The following is a 20,311-nucleotide window of genomic DNA, read 5'->3' as shown; positions in this document are numbered from 1 at the left end:
GGATAATGCACACACACACACACACACACACACAGATAGATAGAGAGAGAGAGAGAGAGAGAGAGAGAGAGAGAGAGACACAGAATATCAGTTGAGAAATCTTACATGTATTTCTGATAGAAATTGGCAGCAGGAGAGGGGTGGCAGAAGAAAGAGTTGAGTAAATTTTGATGTGTTATTCAAAGATCTGCTGCTAAATTTTTTCTAATTAAATAAGTCCTTAGCTTCAAGCTTCAATAGGGTTAATCCACATACTCAAAGAACAAACTGTAGAAGACCTGGGATTAAAATAAAATCTTAAAAAGTACTGTAGATATATCAAAAGAGGTTGCTCCTTTAAGAAAACTGCAGATTTCTTGTCAGCAAAATAAAATGCCAATTAATGGTGGGAAATGTACTCTAGTGGAGAGATGAGTGTTGGAATATTGCATGACTAAAACCCAATCGCAAAAGCTTTGTAACTGTATCTCACTGTGATTTAATTTAAAAAAAGTAGAAAAAAATTAAATGCCAGAGAAAAGTTAAACAGTATTTTAAGAGCAATTTGTTTTATTTTAAAGTGACAAGAGTAAATGACAACAGACTTTTGTAATTTGCTAAGATATTCTAGAATGAATGCTCTATGAGTGTTTTCCACTTTCAAGACTTGTGATTTTTTTAAAATGTTTTATTGATTGAAGTTCTATAATTTACAACACTGTTAATAGTGGTTTCCCATGTACATAATTCCAACACCACACCCTTCATCAGTGTATCCCTCTCCTTTCCCCAAGAGCCCTATGACCCTCCCTTCCAACCCCCACCCAACAAGCTCCATTGATGGATCAGTTCTTCCATTGCATAAGGCATATAGGAATTTTACCTATAGATTCTTATTTTAATGTGTTATAACAAGCTATTATACTACTGTAAACAAAAGGGAGATGAACCCACAAGGTAGATATAGGATCTAAGATACTAATGAGTGGATTTTATTAGCAGAATCAATGATAGATTCCTCTTTAATTCCTATATTTCAAAAGAAATCTAGTTTTAAGGGCCACAGAATTGAGCAGTTCCAAACATGTTTAGAAAATGAGAAGTGATGCTGAAAAATTGTTTGTGTATATTTTAATAAAAGTAGGGACTTGGGAGATAACAAAGAGTTATCTGGTGCACAAGGTTTGCATACTATGCCCTGAGGTTCAATCCATGGCACTGCATCGTCCCCTGAACACTGAACCAAAAGTAGCTTCTGATCACTGCTTCCGAGCACTGCCAAGTGTGACCCCACATTAAAAAAAAAAAAGGAAAGAAATTATAGCTAATATCTCTCCTAGAAATAGTCTTTCTAAATAGCAGAAGAGGCTGGGAAGTAGAAGGCATGGAAAATGTTATCAATGATACAGAAGCCAATAAGAAAAATTACATAAAGATTAAAATATAGCAGTGAATCCAGATATCCAGTAAATATCCAAATATGAATTATCAGAGTAATGTAGTGGATAAAATTCATAAGGTGATTAAATTGTTTTTAATCAATAAAACAAATACCTGAAATAAAGTCACTGTAAATAATTATATAAAATATTTAAAAAACCTAAAGAGAAATGTTAAAATCAGACACGTATCCTTCCCTTTTTCAATAATTCACTGTTTATGAAAACTAAGTATTTAATTTGCACTTTTAGCCATGTATAAATTGTAACCACTACCACAAACAAGTTATAGAAAAATCTCAACACCTCAGGAAATTTCCTATTGCTGACTCTTTGCAGTGAACCTGGTATTCTCTTCTCTGTCTTCCTCTTTTCTCTGTTCAGTTTTTCACAATGCATGTAAAATCATACCATATATAATTTTTATCTTTATTTTTGTAGAAAATTTTAATAAATGTATATCATCATAGAAATATCTTTTATAAAGTATAGCACACCTATACTTATAATTCTGGGGCCCAAATCGTCATATGAAGGTGAAAAGTCTAAGATAAAGGAAGAATGCTCAAAGAGCCTAAGTTTTTATATTTTGTATATAAGTGTAAATGCACAGATATTGATCTGGAGGAATATCCATCAGACATTACCATGGTTAGGGTAAAAAGATGGAGGACTCTACTTTCTTTGATAAAAATTTTGGTTAGGATGGATGATGGGGGTTCCAGGATGTGGTTCAGTGGCAGAGCACTTTCCTTGCGTGTAAAAAGTCCTGAGTTTGATCCTTGGTACCACCAAAAACAAAAAGTTAATTTGTAAGAGTAGTGCAAAGGGTGAGGGAACTAGAGGAATAGGTTAACTCAACCACTTTTATTCTTAGATGGACTCAGAGATGCTTTCTCTCTCTCCTTTTCACTCTCTCTGAAAAATGTTTACGATGAAAAAAATACTTTAATATCGAAAATCCCTATAAGAAGCATATAAGACACTCCTGAAAATAGCAAAATCAATCAGACACAAAAAAGGAGGGAAAAGTCAGTTCTTAGGTTATAAGCTTACTAATGCAGTCTCAGTGAAAATACTATAAGAGTTTGAGAAATTTGATACAGCCAGGGTCTGAGAAGTCATTATGTAAGACAAGCATAAGTTTGAACATCATCATGTCAATTACGATTTGATTGTCTTTTTCCTATGCTTGACCCAGAAAGGTTGATGGCTTTGGGTATCCCTATCATAATTCCTGACATTTGAAAGATAAATTCAAAATGGTTGATTATTCCTGGGGTACTCTCAGAATTACTCCAATACTTAACGGTCTTTATCTCTAACACCACTTCCATCATTGTCACTCATATCTTCGGTCTATAATTAACAAATTGGCTTTTTATGTGCTAGTTATTTCAAATTACATGCTATGCTATTTCAGTTAGTTTCACTGAAGTAAGTTATTTTGTTTTGACCTTCCTTGGTGTCTCATTCAAGCAAATGTGATACTTCAACTTGTTACCACAGGTGGCTTTTTGCTTTTCATTACATTGCTTTTCTGGAAACTGCCTAAATTAAGTACATCCTGTTTTCACATTATCATGATTTGTGTTATGATTCTAACAAAGACTCAAATAACCATCATCAAAGATCTAGGTAATCAAAGGCATAGCTATGGGCGTTAACGATTTTAAATAGTACAGATTACCATTTTTCCAATTACATAGGACCTCATTTGCTTTAACCATGCATGATATTTCAATATGTGATAAAGTCTGCACATATTGTGCTTTAAACACGCATGCCGAGGACTGGAGGGAGAGCTCTGTGGACAGAAGCACCTGCTCTACATACAGCAGCCATTGCTGGCTACACATAATCATCCCCCATCTCTGCTGGGGATGACTCCCAAACACTGAGAAATAGTTCTGAGCACTAGTTGTAGCCCCAAAAGTACATTAAAAACTACACTTGTTTTTTGATATAAAGTTTAAGTGTTTTATTTCTTAAATCTGGGCAGCATTTCAGAGTGTCATTTTGATGAGTTGTATCTTAAGTTTTTTGGTTGTTTTCATTTTAAAGGAGACTTGAATTATTACTTTGTTTCTCTTAAAAACACCTCCACCCCCACTGTAGAAAGGAAAAGCAGGAAATTCAGTTTATTTCATTGACCTTAGAATTGAGGAAGTTGAGTTCCTTTTTTTTTCTTTTTCAAAAAATCGCTGTTATATTAGCTCGAAAATGATATGCACATGAAAACCCATGAATTCAAACTTTGGTAAAATTTTGAAAATTTTTAAAAATTGATTTTTCTAATCCCTCTAACCCATAAATTTATCCAGAAAAATTTCCTTGATAGGAAATTAATCATATTTTGCATGTATATATTATTATTTCGATGAGAGGAACAGTGCTATTCCTTTGTGAGATCATGAGAACTATTTTATGTATTTCTGTCCCCTAGAGATCAGCGACTCCTTAAAGGCTCAAGGTACTGGTCAGACTGACTCCAAGTCCTCTCTTTGCACTAGGACATTCCTGGAAGGATTCAAGTCTTCTATTTCTAATTTCTGCATGTATAGAAATAGATTCGATTTTTAGATTTCTACAAAAGCTCTGTTGGTACAACTTTAAAAATTTTCCATTTTGACTGTGATTTCTAGAAAATTCATTCATAAAAGTGCATTTGTGCAGTGTATGTGTGTATGTGTTTAATTTTATGTTTGATTGTACTAAAGGATTGGGGCCGGAAGGGTATTTTCCTCTTGAAATAGAAATGAATGTGTACTCCAGCCTTCTACCTTGTTGTCTGGCCTATTTTCTTTTATTCTAGCCCCTCTGCATGCTGACTCACCAGCTCCAACCTCCAGGCCTGATCATCCCAATATAGAGCAGGGAGGTTAGCCATCAATTTGTTGCTTTGGCTTCACTGACCTTTATTCTCAGTGAATCAGCTTCTTCTGTGTCCTTTCCTTCCACACTCAAACTAGCAGATGTTGTCTACAGTCGTACCACCCTGAACATTCCCAATCTCATTAGACTAAAATATGTTTTCTTTAAAAGAGATGAGTCGGGGTTCACCACAGGGAGGCAGTGAATAGGCCACACCCAGCTGTGCTCAGGGCTTATTCCTGGCTCTTTGCTCAGGGTTCACTCCTGATGATTCACAGGGTACCATATACAGTGCCAAAGATTGAACCCTGATCTGCCACCTGCAAAGCAAGTTATCCTACTGTACTCTTTTTTTTTTAATTTTTATTAGTAAAACACTATGAGGTACAGTTGTAGACTTACAAATTTTTGTGCTTGGGTTTCAGTTATACAGTGATTGAGTACCCATCTCTCCACCAGTGCCCAATCCACTGTACTCTTTCTGTGACCCCAAAGTAGATGATTTTTATCGATAATTATTCTTGGACTAGAGATGCGACTCTGTGCGTACAATCCTGACAACTGCCACCACGATAAAAGTATTCTCATATCGCATCAGTATACTGCTGACTATATTTTTATGAGAGTCTCTTGTTTGTTTTACCTTTTGGAATTTTCTTCTTCCCACTTTCCCCAGTTCTTGCCTTTCCTCTCTCCTTCTCTGTACAGAAATCTATGTGGCTGTACCCCCAGCCTTTCTCCTGAAAACAGTCTCAGGATTACCTCTAGGAGAAAATGGTAGCATTGCTGGACTCCATGGTGTCTGTGTGTATGCTTGTATATGTATACGTGTGCTGGAAGCGATGATCTTGGCTCAGTGTTCTGGATAAGGGTGCAAGTCACTCGTCAGCATCCTCCAAACACTCTCCCCTAGTTTTTCCAGCGCACCAGCAGCCTGGAACCCTACCATTAATCTTTTGGGAAAAAATATGTAGCCTTGCCTTAAGACTTGTTTTTGCACTTTAATCTTTTAATTACTGGATAAAGGTAAAGAGAAGTGAGGTATAGTTTTCATTGGGCAAACTTCTCCAGGGAGAAGGAAAAGCTGAAGTAAAACCTTACAAAGACACCCCAAATAAACTGTTTACCCTTCTCTTTTTATCTAGGAAACCTGACTGCCTTATTTTTTATCTTATTTCTTTTTATGTGCCTTTAAATGTTGATCCTTCTCCAGTCTTCTCAAGGTTGCAGTGTATAGAAATACTGTTTCCATTAAGTATTTAGGGTAACTTCTTCTTTGCTCACACTGCTGTACTGTATAAGTCTCTCTTTCCACATATAGTGTTGAACTCCCAAACCCATCCTGTTTCTTTTCACAGTCCTGAATGAGACAAGCTGCCATTGCCTTCCTTGGGAATTCTGCTCTGAGCTTAGTCTTTGCTGGAGTCTTCTGTGATGTATACTTTGAGCAGCATGAGTAGCTGTTACTCTTAGCAACTAAGGTTCAAGTTTTCCCTTCTCTGTGCTTATTTCTGAGCAGTTAACATCTTTTTGAAAATCGAGTACTCTTTTATCCCTCCTGGGATTTAGTGTAGGCATTTTTTAAAGTATACCTTCATGAAGAGTGACAGAACTATGGCATAAGAAGACTAAACGGAACTTGAGGACATTGTGCATTTACCTTCCTTGGTGGGGCTGTTTTCTGTAACATCCTCAAAGAAACTTGAGAAAATGAGAAGGTGTGGTGGAGGAAGACCAGTCTATTCTGTTGTATCCCTGGGATGTGAACCTGACCAAATGCTCTAAACCTTAAAATAGGTTTCTTCTATTGAATGGGAGAGTGTGGGCTAATGTGGTGGGCATTAGCCAACCTGGAGCCTTGCAGCAGAAAGGAAAGCATTCTCATCAAGAGAATAGAGTTGAGCGAGAGGAACACAAACAAGATTCCAGCTTCCCTTATCCCTTAGCTAGGCAGCGTGGTGCAGTGCATAGCATGACACCCTATACATCAGTTTCAGAGTTCCCTCATCATCTGTCATCAGAAATAAGCATGGGGAAGAGCAGGACAGGAGGACAATTATGGCCTGGTAGCTTAGTGGGGGGTTAGTTTCTTAAGATACTTGAAGGGGCTATGACAATAGTACTTGAATAAAAGGAGCTTGCCTTTTATTCGCGCTGATGACCCAGGTTCGATCCCCAGAACTGCATATGATCTCCTGAGCTTGTCAGGAGTGATCCTTGAGCACAGATCCAGGAACGAGTCCTAAGCACTGCTGGCTGTGTCCTTCCACCAAAAGCACAAAATACTTGAAGGTCTCACTGATGTAGCTGAGTGGTAAAGCACCAGCCTGACAGCGTAAGACATCAGGTTCCAGCCCCAACCCCTCCTCCCATCATCTGGTGCCATCTTCACAGTACTGCTATTGTGATCCAAGATGACACATCAACTGTGTGGTCACTGGTACACCACAAGCAAATCTATACCAGCACAACGGAGTGTATAACCCCAAGTGAGCTCCCTGACCAAAATGTCTGTGCACCACAATACAGTATGTGTGACCCCAGAAACCACACGAGTGACAACAATGGGAAGAGAGGTGTAAAGAAAAGCTTTTCCCTTTAAGAAGGCTTTTCAAGGTAAAAACCTGTCATTGATTTTGTTTTCACACTAATTCTTCTCTATTTCTATCACACCATTAACAATGTTACATTAGCATATTAGCTCAGGGTGTTGCTGTAGTAGAATGTGCTCGCAGAAGCATCCCTTGCTTCCTTCCCCAAGATGATCTCTAGCCCACACATCTTCACAGATTGTTGGAGCATTAAATAAGACTATGAGTGGTTAGTATCCATGCTGGATTTCATACTTGTTTCTCCTTTTGATTCTGTCAAGAAAGTTAGCCATTTTTTTCTCAGTTTTGTTTCTCTTCAATTTTTTTATCCTAGAGATTTCTAAGAATGCTTAAACCCCAAGAACTATGAAGGTAATCTATTGAAACATAAAAATAAAAATGAAAGATTTTGGACCTTCTCTCTAAAGTCAAGGCTGGAAATAAACACACCTATTTCTCAAGGGAAAAAATGAAAACTTTTATGTTTTTTCTTCTTTTACTTATTGAAAGAGTGCTAAAAGAGTACACTAGGGATATAGTGTCACCACACAGTGCCCATCCCAAAGTGCCAATGCCTCTTCACTGCAGGCCATTAGACCATTTTATCCAACCTCTCCCCCATGATAACCTCAGTTCTGTGGTCAGAGTGGAAAAGCTAAGTACACATTCCAAGCAAAACTGCAGGTGAATCCCAGCATAGAGAGTGTGCACCATAAAATAAAAGAGTGTACACCTCTCAGGCAGAGATGTGTGGAACCCTGGAAATGTGGGAAATATGAACATTTGTTTCTATAAAGTTACTTTTTCTGAGACTTCCCTTGGTCTTTTTAAAGGGTGTCTTCAATGGGCCAAACTTAAAACTGTTGGTGGTCTTCTTTTGACATTCTTAGCATCTTAGTTCCAGCATTTCAGCCTCTCCTCCCATGAGGGTCCAGTCATAATCTAGACCTAGAAATCTGTATCTTAAAGGTTTTTTGAGCTATTCAGATGGGCCTTATATTTCAGTAGTCTTTATGCCTTTGTGTTGTTCGAGTTCAGATAGCAGATAGCATGTTTCCCACTATCTATTACAAGGGCCATTCTTTCTCTCTACCTACTTTATATGTTTTGTTGTTGTTGTTGTTTTGTTTGGTTTTTTTTTTTTTTGCTTTTTAGGTCACAACAGTGATGCACAGGGGTTATTCCTGGCTCTGCACTCAAGAATTACTCCTGGCGGTGCTCGGGGAACCATATGGGATGTTGGGAATCAAACCTGGGTCGGCCACTTGGAAGACAAGCACCCTACCCGTTGTGCTATCATCAGGCCCAGCTTTATATGTTTTGATGTCCCTTTATTGAGTTCCTTTTTGTTAATGAGTTTTACATTCTCTGGATGTTTTTCTTGCTCCCTGATCACTACATAATGTCCAACCTTGTCTCATTACTTTTTAATTTTGAAATTTATGTTAGCCAATATAAATATGCCTCTCCTTACCTTTTTTAGGCTACTATTTTCTGATCATTTTTCCAGTCCTTTACTTTGAGCCTGTGTTTATCACTGAAGTTTAGGTGAGTCTCCTATAAATAGCAGAAGGTCGTTTCTGTATTTCCTGAGCCATCTGACAACTCTTCCTTTTGATTGGTGAGGTCAGGACATTAAAAAAAAGTTATGAAATGACTGATATAAAAGAATTTAATGACAGTTCTCTATTTCCATTTGCGTTATTTTTGCAGTTTGTCTTTGTTTCATCATTTTTCTCTAATTTTCTTAACAAGAATTTAAGGTTTATGTTCATTTTAAATTTAAACCCCAATTTGTGTGCACCCCTGTGTCACTCTTCTTTCCCACATTTTATGTTTTGAAAGCATCTTACTACTTTTGAGAGGAGTTTTTCTTTCATAGACAATCCTTTGGTATTTCAAGTAGAATGAGGTTAGTAGTTATAAATGCCTTTGTTGTTTGTCTGGAAGCTTTTAATCATTCCTTCAAGTCTCAGTGGTAACCTAATTGAATAGAAGATTTTCCATCCAATACTTCGACTATATCATGCTGTTCCTTTCTTGCCTGTTGAGTTTTGGCTCAGAGGTCTGCTCAGAGTTTCAACGATTTCCCTTTTATGTGATTCTTTGCTTTCCTTTTACTGCTTTTAGGACTGTATGTCTATCTTTTGGAGGTGGTGGTAGGGAATTCCAAGTGGTACTCAGTGTCTAGGGGTCACTCCTGGTGATACCTGATCAGCCAAACTGCTTTAATACCTGATACCTGCAATGTGATGCTCTTTGAGCCTGGTGAGATAGTGCAGGGGTAAAGGGAGCAATGCAGTACCAAGAATTGAACTTGGGTTCTTCTGTAAGCAAGGCCTGTGCCCCTGACCACTGAGCTATGTGGTCAAGGCCCCTCTATCAGTCTTTAACTTTTGCTATTTTAATTGTATTTTGTTATATAACTGTTTGACCTGCTTCTGTTTGGAACTCTTTGAACTTCCTGTCTATGTGTATCTTTTGCCTTCCTCAGTTTAAGGAAATTCTCAGCTATTATTTCATTTATTTTTTGTGGGACACACCCAGCAATGCTTAAGGGCCAATCATGGATTCCCAAAGGTTACTCGTAGTTGTGCTCGGGGGACCATGTAGGGTACCAGTAATCACACTGTAGTTAACTATGCATAGCAGGCTCCTTAACCCCTGTACTATCCCTCTGACCCCTCAGCTAATATTTCTTACATAAAAGTTCATTCTTTTCCTTCTTCTCCTTTTTAGAACCCTTGTGGTGAGAATGCTGTTCCTCCTGATGTTGTTCCTCATGTTCCTCATGAATCTCTTATGCTATCTTCTCTTTTTTTTCCAGTGCTTTCCTTTGCCTTATCCTCAGGCTCACTGATTTGATCCTGGGCTTGTCATTCTGCTATTGAACCTCTTTGTTAAAACTTTTAGTTCAGCCACTGTGTGTTTAACTTACTGGCTTCTATTTGGACTTTTGTTGTCTTTGCAGAAGTTCTCTTCCATTGATTTTTCTCATTTTGACAAACATCATCGTGGTTGTTGCTTTGAAGTCTTCAGGAAGTAACAAAAGCCCTGTTGCCCTCAGGATTCTTTCCAGGCCATTCTTCACTTATCATTGCAAGTGAACTCCTTCGTTTCTTCTCTATGCCTTCGCAACGATTTTAGGGTTCAAGCACACTTTAGAGGACATTGGAGATTCACAATTGCTGATCACAGATAATGACTCTGAAACTCAGTCACTGTGGTCTGGACAACTGCTAGGAATTTGGGTTCACAAAAGCCCTGCAAGCAGCAACTACACTGAGGTTGAGTGGCCAAGGGGGTAGTCAACCAGGGCTCACAATTGCTGGTACCTGCCTGAAGCCGTGGTATTGAAGTCAGGAGGATCTAGGCAGCAAGTTGGGATTCCTGTCTGAAGAGTCTAATGGCAGCCGTAGGCCCCAGCATCGGGGGCTGCTGTAGACTATGTGTTTGTCAGCAGCAGGACGTAATAGTGGAGCTGAGTGAGGTCCTGCAGACCTAGATAGCATCCTATGGTGCAAGTTTTTTTGCATGGCAGCCTGTGGCAACAAATGTTCAAAGTTGCAGGTACCTGGGGGGTACCTATGCACCAAATTTGAATGGACATTAGCAGTGACTAGGAGTTTGAGCTTCTAAGGGACACATAGAAACATGTATGTGTTATGTTATGGGAACTGAGTGATAGTATAGCAGATAGGGCATTTGCCTGGCATGTGGTCGGCCCTGAGTTGGATACCCAGCATCCCATATGGTCCGTTGAACACCTGCAAGAGTAATTCCTGAGTCCAGAGCCAGGAGTAACCCCTGAGCATTGCTGGGTTGACCCACACACACCACACCAAAACAAAAAACCCAAATGACACATAGGAACATTTATGTGTCAAGTGTGAGCAGGCTTGGAGGCATGGGTCCAATATTGTCATTTCCTTGACATATCAGTCACCAGGTTTGAGCAGGTGTGGATGGTGGCCAGAGTTGTGCATTAACAAGGTCCTAGTAGCAGCTGTTTGCCAGGTTCAGATATGATGGCCCTGGAGGACCATCTGGGGATCAAGATCATGATTGTCATGAGGCATCTGTGCATCAGCATCAAGGAGCTAAGTGACAACCATGAATTTAATGTATGGAAATCACAAGGCTGCCCTGCTATGGTTCCACTGGCCTGAGCATGACCGAGAAACCCACAGGAGGAGAGTAGGCATAGGAAAAGACTGGGCCTTGGCCCCAAACATGCCCTCCAGGGATAAATTGGAGCTCAATGAGGACCTCTTACTATCATGTTGTTTTGGGAGATGTGCAATATGCGTTCTGACTATGCTCAGATGCCTTGCTAGCAGTCAGAATTAGAATGGGAAGAACCAATTCTGTTTAACTGCTATAATTAAGCAAGTATCTCACAGCCCCCAAGAGGTTAAGCTCTTGAGTATTGGATTAGGGGAGATCACATCAGGAATTTTATCTTACAGTCTATCCCTGAGAAAACAGATGGGATATGGCATCCCTCAGCGAACTTGCAAGAGGTCACCAGGATGGTGCCTGCTAATGAGTAGCTTACTCTGGCAACCAGGCTTCATTGTGGAGTCCACCACCAGGGCTGTACAGCATCACCAACATGGCACTTGCAGGTGACTTTGTCTCCTGCTTATATTCATAGTTTCTTGCTTTCCACTCCAGTGTTGAAAGCCACACTGGTTCTGGGTGTTCAGAGTAACCTCGCATTTTCCAGGGAAACATTCTGTACCTTAGGATCTTCCCACACACACACACACACACACACACACACACACACACACACACACCTCATATCCCCCATGTAGCCTGCCTTTCTGCAGTGGGGTATCTTTCTGGATGAAGGTCACCCTCTCTCCAGTCTCACTGGGAGCTCTCCTGATTGGTGTTCCTTGAGCTATACTTCTGAGCTTCATCAACATTTTGGTGTAGATTTTGCAATGATGACGGGAGTATACAAACCCTGGTTTTCTATATTTGGACATTCTCCAAACATCATACACTGATTTTTTTATATGGCTGAAGCGATAGCACAGTGGGTAGTGCGTTTGCCTTGCACGCGGCCAACATGACCAACCGAGTTTGAGAATATCTCGCCCTCACAGCAAAGCCTGACAAACTACCCGTGACATATTCGATATGCCAAACACAGTAACAAGTCTCACAGTGTTATGGGCCCACTTGAGCAAATTGATGAACAGAAGGACAGTGACAGTGACATTTAAGTTCTTTTATCTGTTTGACCACTGCACCCTCTGAATACAATTATGCCTGTTGTTCTTCCTTGGCATTTTTATGTTACCAGGGATCAAACAAAGGGTTTCACAAGTTTTATTCTCTACTGCTGAGCCACATCCCAGGTTCTCACACCTTCCTTGATGTATGTATTACGTGGTATTTCTCCCTGCTTTATCATCCAGGACAGAGCTTTTGTAAATATTTTACTTAAACTTATTTAAACTTATATTTCTTCCCTCTACCTTCATTCTTTCAGTACCTGTAAAGGAGGTAAAGTCCTTACTGAAAAAATTAAATAATTGTATAAGACAAGTTTTTACTTAACCTGAAATCTAATTGGAATCTGTTTGAATTCATCACTCTATGCTCTGAGATCAATCCTGGTGAGCACAGGGGGCCACATGGGGTTCACGAGATAGGATTTGCTTCCGCTGCATGCAAGGCAGGTGCCTTACCTGCTGCATTCTCTCTCCAGTCCCAAAACTTTGTTTTTATAGAAGTAGTAAACTCCTATTAAAGCCATTAACATTCATTATGCATATAGTCCAGGACAAGGGTGAAATAAAAGGGGGAACAACAGAAATTTCTTCCATATTTCTTCTGTCCAGTCCTTTGACTTCTCATACACAAGCTATTATAACATTGGGTGCCATCCAAATCCAAATTGAGTCTGTGCTAAAGTGATGTGCTTCCCAGGGACTGATTCTCCCAGGCTCCAGTGAAAGGAGAAATGTAATCTTTTATAGTATACCAATGTTTTTAGAATATTTATTTTGTTGCGAATTGTTCTATGTCCTAATAAAACTAAGTTTTATGTGAAGTTAGACATGATAAACAAAGATACTTCATTTTCCCAACATGTGGGCTAAGAATGAAATCTTGGTGCTGGAATTAAACATTGTATTCTCCAGGCAAAGGAAATGGACATTTATTGGATGTTATTGCTGTTTTCTTCTCACTAATGATATTATGAAAGCTCTTTGAGTAATATAATTTGAAAATATTATTTCTGTGTTTCAGGTCATGCAAGACAAGATAATCTGCCTTCCAAAAAGAGTTCAGCCTTCTCAGAACCACTCTTCCGTTTCCAATATCTCTCAAGCAATTGCCAGCACGACAACCCCCCTGCCTCCAACAAAACCATCTCCTACTAACCCTGTCACTGTAGAAATGAAAGGACTAAAGACAGATTTGGACCTTCAGCAGTACAGTTTTATAAACCAGATGTGTTATGAACGAGCCCTCCACTGGTATGCCAAGTACTTCCCTTATCTTGTCCTCATCCATACCCTGGTCTTCATGCTGTGCAGCAACTTTTGGTTCAAATTCCCAGGCTCCAGCTCCAAAATAGAACATTTTATCTCAATCTTGGGCAAGTGCTTTGACTCTCCCTGGACCACAAGGGCTTTATCTGAAGTGTCTGGGGAAGACTCAGAGGAAAAGGATAACAGAAAGAACAACGTGAGCAGGTCCAACACAGTTCAGACTTGTCCAGAAGGCAGCCTGGTCAACTCTCAGTCTTTGAAGTCAATTCCTGAGAAGTTTGTTGTGGACAAATCTACTGCAGGGGCTCTGGATAAGAAGGAAGGTGAACAAGCAAAGGCCTTATTTGAGAAGGTGAAGAAGTTCAGGATGCATGTAGAGGAAGGTGATATACTCTATGCGATGTATGTTCGTCAGACTGTACTTAAGGTAATAAAATTCCTAATCATCATTGCATATAATAGTGCCCTGGTTTCCAAAGTCCAATTTACTGTGGACTGCAATGTAGACATTCAGGATATGACTGGATATAAGAACTTTTCTTGCAACCACACGATGGCACACTTATTCTCAAAACTCTCCTTTTGCTATCTGTGCTTTGTAAGTATCTATGGACTGACTTGCCTTTATACCCTATATTGGTTGTTCTACCGTTCTCTAAAGGAATATTCTTTTGAGTATGTTCGGCAAGAGACTGGAATTGATGACATTCCAGATGTGAAGAATGACTTTGCCTTTATGCTTCATATGATAGATCAGTATGACCCTCTGTATTCCAAGAGATTCGCAGTGTTCCTTTCTGAAGTGAGTGAAAATAAGTTGAAGCAACTAAATTTAAACAATGAATGGACTCCTGATAAACTGAGGCAGAAGCTACAGATGAATGTCCACAACCGACTGGAATTGCCTCTCATCATGCTCTCTGGCCTTCCAGATACAGTTTTTGAAATCACAGAGTTGCAATCGCTAAAACTTGAAATTATCAAGAACGTAATGATCCCAGCCACCATTGCACAGCTAGAGAATCTCCAAGAACTCTCTCTGCATCAGTGCTCAGTCAAAATCCATAGCTCAGCACTCTCTTTCCTGAAGGAAAACCTCAAGGTCTTGAGTGTCAAGTTTGATGATATGAGGGAGCTGCCCCCCTGGATGTACGGACTTCGGAATCTCGAAGAGCTCTACTTGGCCGGCTCTCTAAGTCACGATATTTCAAAAAATGTCACCCTGGAATCTCTGCGGGATCTCAAAAGCCTTAAAATTCTCTCTATCAAGAGCAATGTTTCCAAAATTCCCCAGGCTGTAGTGGACGTTTCTAGCCATCTTCAAAAAATGTGTATCCATAATGATGGCACCAAGCTGGTGATGCTCAACAATTTAAAGAAGTTGACCAACCTGACAGAACTGGAGCTGGTCCACTGCGATCTGGAGCGCATCCCTCATGCTGTATTCAGCCTGCTCAGCCTGCAGGAACTGGACCTCAAAGAAAATAATCTGAAATCCATAGAAGAGATTGTTAGCTTCCAGCACTTGAGAAAGCTGACTGTGCTAAAACTGTGGCATAACAGTATCACCTACATCCCAGAACATATAAAGAAGCTCACCAGCCTAGAGCGCCTGTCCTTCAGTCACAATAAAATAGAGGTGCTGCCTTCCCACCTCTTCCTATGCAACAAAATCCGATACCTGGACTTATCCTACAACGACATTCGCTTCATCCCCCCAGAGGTCGGAGTGCTGCAGAGTTTACAGTATTTCTCCATCACATGTAACAAAGTGGAGAGTCTTCCCGATGAACTCTACTTCTGCAAGAAACTTAAGACTTTAAAGATTGGGAAGAACAACCTATCCATACTCTCTCCGAAAATTGGAAATTTACTCTTTCTTTCCTACTTAGATGTCAAAGGCAATCACTTTGAAATCCTCCCTCCTGAACTGGGTGACTGTCGAGCCCTGAAGCGAGCATGCTTAGTTGTAGAAGATGCTCTCTTTGAAACTCTGCCTTCTGACATCCGGGAGCAAATGAAAGCAGAATAACTTATTTTTATCAAAAATCTGACTGAAACATGCTTCTACCAAATACAGTATACATAATTAGGTAGTCCTTATGCCTTTCCTATTTTATTTTATTTTATTTTCCTTTTTCACATGAAACTATATGTACACAAGGTTGAGTAAGGAGTCTGTATTTTTAATAAAAATTTATTTGTATTTTTTCAATATTAATATTTTTAAGTTTAATTTGTGCTGGAACCTCAAGTATCTGTAATTGTTTTCTACTGACAGAAACAGGTGGTTCCATCTGTGTTTTGTTTTGTTATGGTTGGTTTGTTATTTTGGGTTGTTTAGTTTGGGGTGTTGTTTTTTTTTTTTTTTTCAGTTTTTATGAAAAGGAGGGAATTTTAAGTTGCATGCTTTTTGGTCTTTTTTAAATAGATGAAGATGTTTTGCCAAGGTCATTTTTAGCCTGTTTACACCTGTACAGTGTCCTTATTTTTGTTTTCATTATGTGTGTACCAAGGAATGTGTGCTAGTTATTTTAATACCAGCTGCCTTCTCCATCAGCCAAATCCTTCATTCTACAAAAAAAAAAAAAAAACTCTTCTGTGGAGTATAAATTCACATAAGTGCATTGTTACAGACTTTCATTTTTAAAATTCTCCCCCACCATGTTATTTCATATATCTGACAGTTAAAATTATCCGTAGGCAAGAATTTTGTAAGTGCGTGAAGAAAATAATCTTCCATGGTTAGTATGCTTAAGCTCATCATTTCTAATTTGGCCCATGTGTGATTTTACCAACCTTTAAAAACATTCTGAAAATAAATACAAAGGCTCTCCCCACCCTTAATCTCAATATTGTTGTGTATGACTGGCGAAAAACCTTAGAGAAGCTAGATTTGTTTTAATTTACATTGATAATTAAATTTTAAATCATAGAATTGGAAGCCTGTGTTTTTTAGTAATTTAATCATCTTTGATATCCTTATATGCAAGTGCATCAGATGGAAAAATTTCACTACTAAAGTGTTCTGTTAAAGAGCCAGTCACTTGGTCAGCCCTTCTCCTTTCCTCTGGATAATGTGGCAGTGCTAATTATTCAAATTCTGCCTGTTGTACAAAATAATTCACTTATTTATAAATATATGTGAGTATATAATTCTCCATTTCCCTCAAGACTACCTAGCTACAAATGTTAGTAGTACAAGCACAGGTACTCTTTGACTTAAAATAAGTATCTCATCTAAAGTATTTGTGTTGCTTTTTTTGAAGTGTGAATTAATTGCTAAGTTCATGTCACTTATCAGTCCTTACTGCTTGATGATCAAGAGACCTTTTACTTATCTTTGTGCTTAAAAAACTCAGTGTGGTGTAGGTCTTGGGCGAAATCTTTCACTGACTGATAATTTGTGTGTAGAACAGGAAAATGAAAACACTATTTGTGCCCTTAATCCAGAACCTATACTACTGATCATGGGAATTTTGTCATATGTACCAGATTCACATGGACTATTTTCCAAGCCCTAGTCTGATGTGAGAACATTTTAGACCTTAATGGTAGAAAGGGGATTTCAAAATGCTGCTTTTAAATTTTGTTCCTTATCCTGGAAAATGTGCTCTATGCTACTTTGAGTTTTATATAGAAAGTAACTCTAGGAACCCTCACCCAATAAATTTACCTCACTCATGTTTTAAATGTTATGACACATCCTGGGGTAAAGGATTTAGGAAAACAAAGCTTTTCACTTCTTTAAGAATTTAATCATTTTTAGATCAAAGTGCTTCACCTTTTTGTTCTATGTTAAAGTATTAGAGCGGTGATTTTGTATAACTAATTTATTACCACCTGCTATGGAAATAATATGTTTAAAATAATGAATTACCTATAAGATAAAATATTCAGTTCCAAAATATTATCAGGATCCTGATTATGACAATGTGTTGTATGTAGAAGCAATCCTTTCTTTATATAAATAAAAATCCTGATTGTACATGACTAATCATAACAAAAATACCCTATTGAAAGGTAAACTTAGGCAACTACTAGCAAAACACTGGGTGCACTGCTTTTTTGGATAAATTGTACAATTTTTTTATGTCATCCTTTTAAAGGGTTAGAAATCAGATTGAAAGTCATTTATGCTAAAATATTTATTTGATGTTAACTCTTAATCTCATTTAAATTCATAAATGAAGTAAGTCATTAATACTTTTTACCACTGTGACAATTTTCTCCAAACTCAATCAAATTTTATTGGCTTTCTTAATGATTTTTTCAGACTGACTCCTAATGGCCCTTCTAAACAACATCCAGTAAATCTATGTAGTCACACAATCTTATATTTTAACTCAGAAGGAAAATTCATAGAAGTTTCTATTCTATTTTATAAAAATATAAAAGTCTCAAACTTTAACTAGAGTCTAAATTTTCTGACTCTGGCCCTTTTTAATATTACATTTGTTGTTCAATTCTTAAGTAATGGGTATTCAATTATTGGGCCAGGGATATATTTCATTGGTAGAGCACCTGCCTTGCATGTGTGAGGTCCAGGGGTTCTTTCCCTGGTATTGAAAATAAAAAAAGCAATTACTACTTAGCCTTTCAATGGGAAACTCAGGTAAATGAACTGCTGACTTTTTAAAAAATTCTTTAACTGAGAATAGAATGAGATATACCTAATCCTTTTCCATATGTACAAGTGCTCTTGCTAAAAGGGAACAACTAGTTCTTTCTTCAACCTCTGTAGGATTCATAAGAAACTGCTTATGTAAATATAAAATCATTATATATAGTCAAAACTCTAATGACTGCTTGAAACCCATAGCAGATAAGCTTTTTGATCATTTAAAATGGTTTCATGTAAAACAATCCCTCGAATGGTGATAGTTTGTTTGACACAGAGACTGTAAGTATATCTGAATGAATCTTACCTACAAAGACCACAACTTAGAAAACTTTTCTTTTTGGTTAGTTTTTTGTTTTGTTTTTAACACTTTTAACATGAAGATTTTTGGTACAGTGAAATCTGTTACAGTCATAAAATTTTCTTGTTGCTCACTCATCTTTCCCCCTAGCCATTCCATTTACAATGTAATTAGTTCTAACAATTAGAAGACTGTCCTGTAAAGTAGGGGCTCCTTTTTAGAAGGATTTAGAAACTATTCCCAGCTATGGGTATTTGTTCATTTACAGGTGCCTCCTGACCAACTTCAAGCCATCTTTGTCCAGAGGGCCTTACATAACCTCAAGTCTTCCTGGAGTTGAAGAAAAGCCCAAGTACTTGGCAATATGCTTCTTAGGAATTATGGCATTTAGAAAAAGAAAAAAATCCTTATATTTCTTGTTAGTCTACCCCATGGGGAGTGTTAATGATGTTACTGTTGTTACTACTATAAGAAAACTCCATCCTTTGGTTTATTTCACTTATTTATCTAATTTTATACCAAATACTTATGATAATTATATATTTAAATCATGAGCCTTCATAATCCACCTTTTTTAAACCATGAGAGTATTTAGTAGTGAATAGATAAAATAAGTTGCAATTTATATTTCAACTTATGTTCTGTTAGAACTAAATTAAGACTCAATTAACATTCTCTGTTTATCCTGAATGTGATACTATTCAAACAGTTCACATTTTTGGTAGGATCTCAGAAACTCAGGGAAGGGTTCCATACTGACTTAGAAGAACAAATCAGCAAAACAGTCCAGTGTTAGCAAGAGAAATACCTCAAAGGCCTATAAGATTTTCTTGTCTGTTTTATCTCTAAAAATCTTGTAAGAGATTTAGAGAGATAGTGTAAAGGTTAAGGCACTTGCCTTGCACACTGCTGACCCTGGTTTGGTCCCCAGCACCATATAGAGTCCCCTGAGCACTGCTAGAAGTGATCATTGAGCACTGCTGGGTATGGCTCTCAAAATAAAAATAAGAAAGATAAAATAGGTTAAGAAATCATTAATGGTCTCCACCAAACCTCTCGTTCATTTTTCAATTAGGCTTCAGTTGACGTGCCGCTAATACAATTTCATACCAGCCTTTCAAACAAGGTACCCGCTTACTCAATCTTCCTGGAGTCATTCACTAATAAAGGGTTCATTGGGGAAGAAGGTTTCTTTCCACCCCAAAGAATTTTTTTAATCAAAAGACCTGAAAAAAGGCTATATCAATTACAATTTCATACCAGCCTTTCAAACCAGGTACCCGCTTACTCAATCTTCCTGGAGTCATTCACTAATAAAGGGTTCATTGGGGAAGAAGGTTTCTTTCCACCCCAAAGTATTTTTTTAATCAAAAGACCTGAAAAAAAGCTATATCGATTGGGACAACTTATTTTGTCATGTTAAATTACAGTTTCCATGTTTTTTAGTGTATAAAATTTACTTTCTCCTGAAGACCATTCTTTCTCCCATCTGACTTTACGTTTTTAATGAATTTTTTAATTGGTGTTGAAACTTAATGCCTTGTGTGCTCCTTCAGTTTTCTTTCTGCCATTGTTTTCTTTCACACTGCGTGTTCCAACTGTGTCAAATACTGGCTAAAATCCCTCCTGGCTGTCAAGAAAATGCTTGAATGTTTATTTGACATCGTGCAAATTCAAGATGTCTTGATGTTACTTGGCTATGTAGTATATAGGATCAGAAAATAACGTGAATAAAGTCCTTTTTTTGTAATTTAAAATTGAGGTGTGTCATTTTGTCTTCTGTAGAAATCACACTTATCTTTTGCTTGTCTCTTGTGTTTTGCACTAAGTGTTGCTTTCCTATACCTTGCAGGAAACAGGCTGTGGCTGTGTCTTCTTTCACTGTGTTGAGCTGGTTTCTGCAATTGTGGCTAATCATTTCCTTCCTTTATTTACTGTACTGCATCTACCTAAGATGCCCCTAGAGTTTCATTTGGATAATTAGTGCCTTT

At 38.1% G+C, this 20,311-nt stretch overlaps 1 protein-coding gene across 1 annotated transcript in view; it reads left to right on the top strand.

The window, feature by feature from the left end:
* LRRC8C (leucine rich repeat containing 8 VRAC subunit C) overlaps nt 1-20,000 on the top strand; it is a 97,659-nt gene extending 77,659 nt beyond the window's left edge. Inside the window, exon 3 of the mRNA XM_056123123.1 lies at nt 13,154-20,000. Coding sequence (XP_055979098.1) covers nt 13,154-15,430 — 2,277 coding nt within the window. The 3' untranslated portion in view covers nt 15,431-20,000. The remainder of the gene's footprint in view (nt 1-13,153) is intronic.
* Nucleotides 20,001-20,311: the final 311 nt, after the last annotated feature.

Source organism: Sorex fumeus, unplaced genomic scaffold (assembly GCF_029834395.1).
Source record: "Sorex fumeus unplaced genomic scaffold, SorFum_2.1 ptg000047l, whole genome shotgun sequence".
NCBI classification, from domain to species: domain Eukaryota; kingdom Metazoa; phylum Chordata; class Mammalia; order Eulipotyphla; family Soricidae; genus Sorex; species Sorex fumeus.
This window is presented reverse-complemented; position numbering and strand designations above follow the sequence as displayed.